This window comes from Rhodamnia argentea, chromosome 2, assembly GCF_020921035.1.
Source record: "Rhodamnia argentea isolate NSW1041297 chromosome 2, ASM2092103v1, whole genome shotgun sequence".
NCBI classification, from domain to species: Eukaryota; Viridiplantae; Streptophyta; class Magnoliopsida; order Myrtales; family Myrtaceae; genus Rhodamnia; species Rhodamnia argentea.
This window is the reverse complement of record NC_063151.1, coordinates 27,928,587-27,932,275: the sequence shown is the minus strand read 5'-3', so window position 1 is coordinate 27,932,275 and position 3,689 is coordinate 27,928,587. Positions and strand designations below refer to the sequence as shown.

The following is a 3,689-nucleotide window of genomic DNA, read 5'->3' as shown; positions in this document are numbered from 1 at the left end:
TAATTGACGATGGAGTCGTCGAGGCGTCGAGGGCTCTCGCGAGGATTGAAGGGGGGGCCCTACGGCACGTGGTGGCAGATTCCAGCAGTGAATAAACAAAAAGAGGGACTCGCGACTTTTGGAGCGATGCCGTTCTTCCCGCAACAGCTGGAGCTAGCTGTGTTCCTCCCGTCCCCTCCCCATGTGACCTGCGACAAATACAGTAAATTAATGTCCGACCCAACCCTTTACACAGAGGCAGACAGAGAGAGAGCCTAATGGTGAATGACATTACGGACATGGTTCGACGTCTCAAATGTTTGATTCTACGTCTCTAAACCCTCTCTGAATCTCTCTACCAACTCTGTATCGCTGGTCCTCTTTTTTCGCTCGTCTCCTTCCGTTCGTTGGTCGTGACGTTCTTTGGTTGGTCAAAGTCCCATACATTGACAGTTCACGTTGCAGATTTGCAAAAAATTTGCATGGCGCAACCACCGCCCCATGTATCCCACCTCATCCCCCCAAACTGGCCTCCTTTCCCTCACCACCCCGGCGCCGGAGGCGGAGGAGGAGGCGGAGGCCAGCCCTCGTGGGTCGACGAGTTCCTCGAGTTCTCCTCCACGAGGCGCGGGGCCCACCGGAGGTCGGCAAGCGACTCGGTCGCCTTCCTCGAGGCGGGGGAATACCGGAATTCGGCCCACCATGATGGCGGCTACGGCTTCGACCGCTTGGACGACGAGCAGCTCATGTCCATGTTCTCGGAAGACGGGAGCATGACCGTCACCGTCGCACTGCCGCCCCCGGCCTCCTCCTCTGGTACGTCCACGCCGTCCGATCAGAACAGCAACACCGGAGAGATCAAGCCGGCCCCTGCATATCTGGATCGCGCGATGCAGCAGCAACCGCCCAAAACCGAACCCGGAACGTTGGAGGTCGAGTCGGATTCGGCCAAGGCAGCTCAAGCTTCCTCCAATGCCGATGCCACCGACCCGAAACGGGTCAAGAGGTAAAATGAAAAGACGAAAGGCACCCATTGACGTATCAAATAAATGTTAATCAATGAGACAGCAAAAATTAAATCCCTTGTCATGCACCATGTGAGATGTTTGCAAATGCCAGGATTCTAGCAAATCGGCAATCTGCTCAGAGGTCGAGGGTGAGGAAATTGCAGTACATTTCGGAGCTGGAACGGAGTGTAAACGCATTGCAGGTACAGCGTTAATTCATTTCTGCATCAACTGTACTTACTTATGACAACTTGAGAGAGAGAGAGAGAGAGAGCGAGAACTGATTGCGCACGTGAAGATCGACGCAATGTGTTGCTTGGTTTGTTCTTGAGTTGATAATGAATGTCGAAGAACACCTCCCGGTGCAGAGCGAAGTATCGGCGTTGTCGCCCAGAGTTGCATTCTTTGATCATCAACGTCTGATTCTGACCGTGGACAATAGCGCTCTCAAGCAACGGATCGCCGCCTTGGCTCAAGACAAGATCTTCAAAGACGGTAAACAACCTCCGACCTTCGACCTTCATTTTATTTCCAGATTCATGCGCATCTTTAGATCCGTCGAGCGGGCAAATCGGGTCGAGTTTGAATCGAGTCATAAATGACCCAACCCGAGTAGAACCACTTATCCCGTTTTTGACACATTTATTGTTATGCAAATTTAGTGACTTACATCCGAATAGAACCGTCTCATATTCATAAAACACTTCCACACTTAATCAAATCTAGAAAAACTCATACCCAACTATGGTGAGAGTGCATATCAAGAGAAAATGAAGAAAAAGTCATAGAGGTGCGTTGGATTTAAATAAGTTGTTAACTGATTTACAATCCATTTAACACTCATATTATGTTTAAATTAATTTATAGCACATTTATTGAATATAATCAATCCATGTAACAACTCAGTATATCATATATGGGTTCATGACCCATTTTGACTAGTTTACGCATAATGACCCGGCATACATATCGATCGAAGGGCATGCACTTATCCACATTTATTGAATATAATCAATACATATAACAACTCAACTTATCATATATGGATTAAAAAATGGATTTTTGACATATTTTGATTGGTCTACGCATAGCAACGCCGCATATCGATCGATTATCCTCATCATATTCAATGTTTAAGCACTTTTGCTTTTGACCAGAAACATATACTAATATATTAATCACTCCAAAATAAATGGGATTTTTATTGTTTGAAAAGTGAGAATTCGATGAAGCTGGTTAAAATGTGAGCTTAGTAGCATCTTGATCCTCACCTTATATGCCTTGGCGCTTTTTCTTTCTTTCTTTTTCCTTTTTGACTTTTGTTATGAAAATCCAATCGAGCCAATTATGGCTAAACGGGTGGGTGGTTGCAATCTTGATCTATCAGCTCATCAAGAAGCGCTGAAGAAGGAGATAGAGAGATTGAGGCGGGTGTATCAGCAACAAAATCTCAAGAAGATGGCCGACGCGACACCCACCGCCAATCCATCTCCGCCGCCCCAAGATCCACCGGAGGGATCCGACAACGACGGATCGAAAGGATAAGGACCAAATCCTCGACCATGAACATTAAAGAGGGGAGGAGGGGTCTCCTCGAATTGGGCCATCACAATCCCATGGTGCGGTGTTCCTATCCTTCCACTATTAAAAAAAGAAAAAAGAAAAAAAAAAAGAGGCAGAAAAATTCAAATTGCATTGGAGAAAAAGTGCCCTTTTGTTTCGATTTTTCCCCCCTTCAGCAATCATTATACTTGTTCTCGAGCCCTTTCAGTTTTTTCAAACTTTGGGCTCGATCTTCCGCATCATTGGGTACAATTTGTAGCAAATGAGCGACAATTGTGATGATAATATGGCGAATGTCTTACCTTAATACTGTCCAAATTACACATCAACCGATGTTTTCTCTTCTTATAGTGCGTTTTACTTCGGCAGATCAAAGGAGTCAGTCATTCGAAGCAACTAAGATGGAGTCGGCCATATAGTGATTTTTTGGCATGACTACATGGTTATTGGTTGGGGCGCAGTTCTCCTCTCTTGAATGCAAATTGTTTTTGTCGATAATTCATAAGCTAAGGAAAAGGGACCTCCTCAAATAAATACGTATGGAGCGTATTTATTAGGACAACTATTCCCGGACTTCATTCGCAAAACACGACGTGAATGTTAACTTATCGATCCAATAGCCATGAACCGGAAAGAATAAAAGGGAGAACCGACAAAATGACCAAGAGGAACGCGAGAATTTGAAATTTTTGACCTGTGTTCCAACCGCACATCGATGTTGGACATATTTTAATTTTCAAAAGTCCGAATCGCCAAGAATTGAACTCCATATATTCATGTATATCAAGCATATCCGTTGCACTTTGGTTGCTCCGACTATGGTCCTTTTTGTATTGTATTGGACTCTACTTTGTAGCGCGAATCATTGTCTTGGGAAATAAAGTACAAAAGCAAAAATAGGTGCAAGGTTCATGCACGAGTGAGTCCACGACACTCGTTCACTATATGGGCCAAGAGTAGGCCCAGCTTGACCGTGCAATAATGAAGTAAAGCATTTTGGTGCGGGATCGACTAGACCCGTTGCGTTGAGCTCCATAGTCCAGCTTGGCTATTCTATTTTTAGGCCGACCCGGAAGTAAATCCATCGAACCCATCGATTTCGGCCCAGCTGAAAAGATCTATCCCATCAGAAAAGTGGTT

At 45.3% G+C, this 3,689-nt stretch overlaps 1 protein-coding gene across 1 annotated transcript; it reads left to right on the top strand.

Annotated features, from left to right (window-relative positions):
• Window positions 1-241: 241 nt before the first annotated feature.
• On the top strand, window positions 242-2,878 carry LOC115754786 (basic leucine zipper 6-like). Its single transcript, XM_030693956.2, has 5 exons — window positions 242-985; window positions 1,099-1,189; window positions 1,355-1,481; window positions 2,374-2,588; window positions 2,679-2,878. Exons 1-4 carry the CDS (start codon window positions 462-464, stop codon window positions 2,529-2,531), a joined length of 900 nt encoding a protein of 299 aa, XP_030549816.1. The 5' UTR covers window positions 242-461; the 3' UTR covers window positions 2,532-2,588; window positions 2,679-2,878.
• Window positions 2,879-3,689: the final 811 nt, after the last annotated feature.

Excerpts from the sequence above, each read along its gene's own strand:
- LOC115754786 (XM_030693956.2), top strand. The coding sequence starts at position 462 with ATGGCGCAACCACCGCCCCATGTATCCCACCTCATCCCCCCAAACTGG. Across the intron at positions 986-1,098 it reads GACCCGAAACGGGTCAAGAG|GATTCTAGCAAATCGGCAAT; the intron begins GTAAAATGAAAA and ends TGCAAATGCCAG. Across the intron at positions 1,482-2,373 it reads AGACAAGATCTTCAAAGACG|CTCATCAAGAAGCGCTGAAG; the intron begins GTAAACAACCTC and ends TTGATCTATCAG.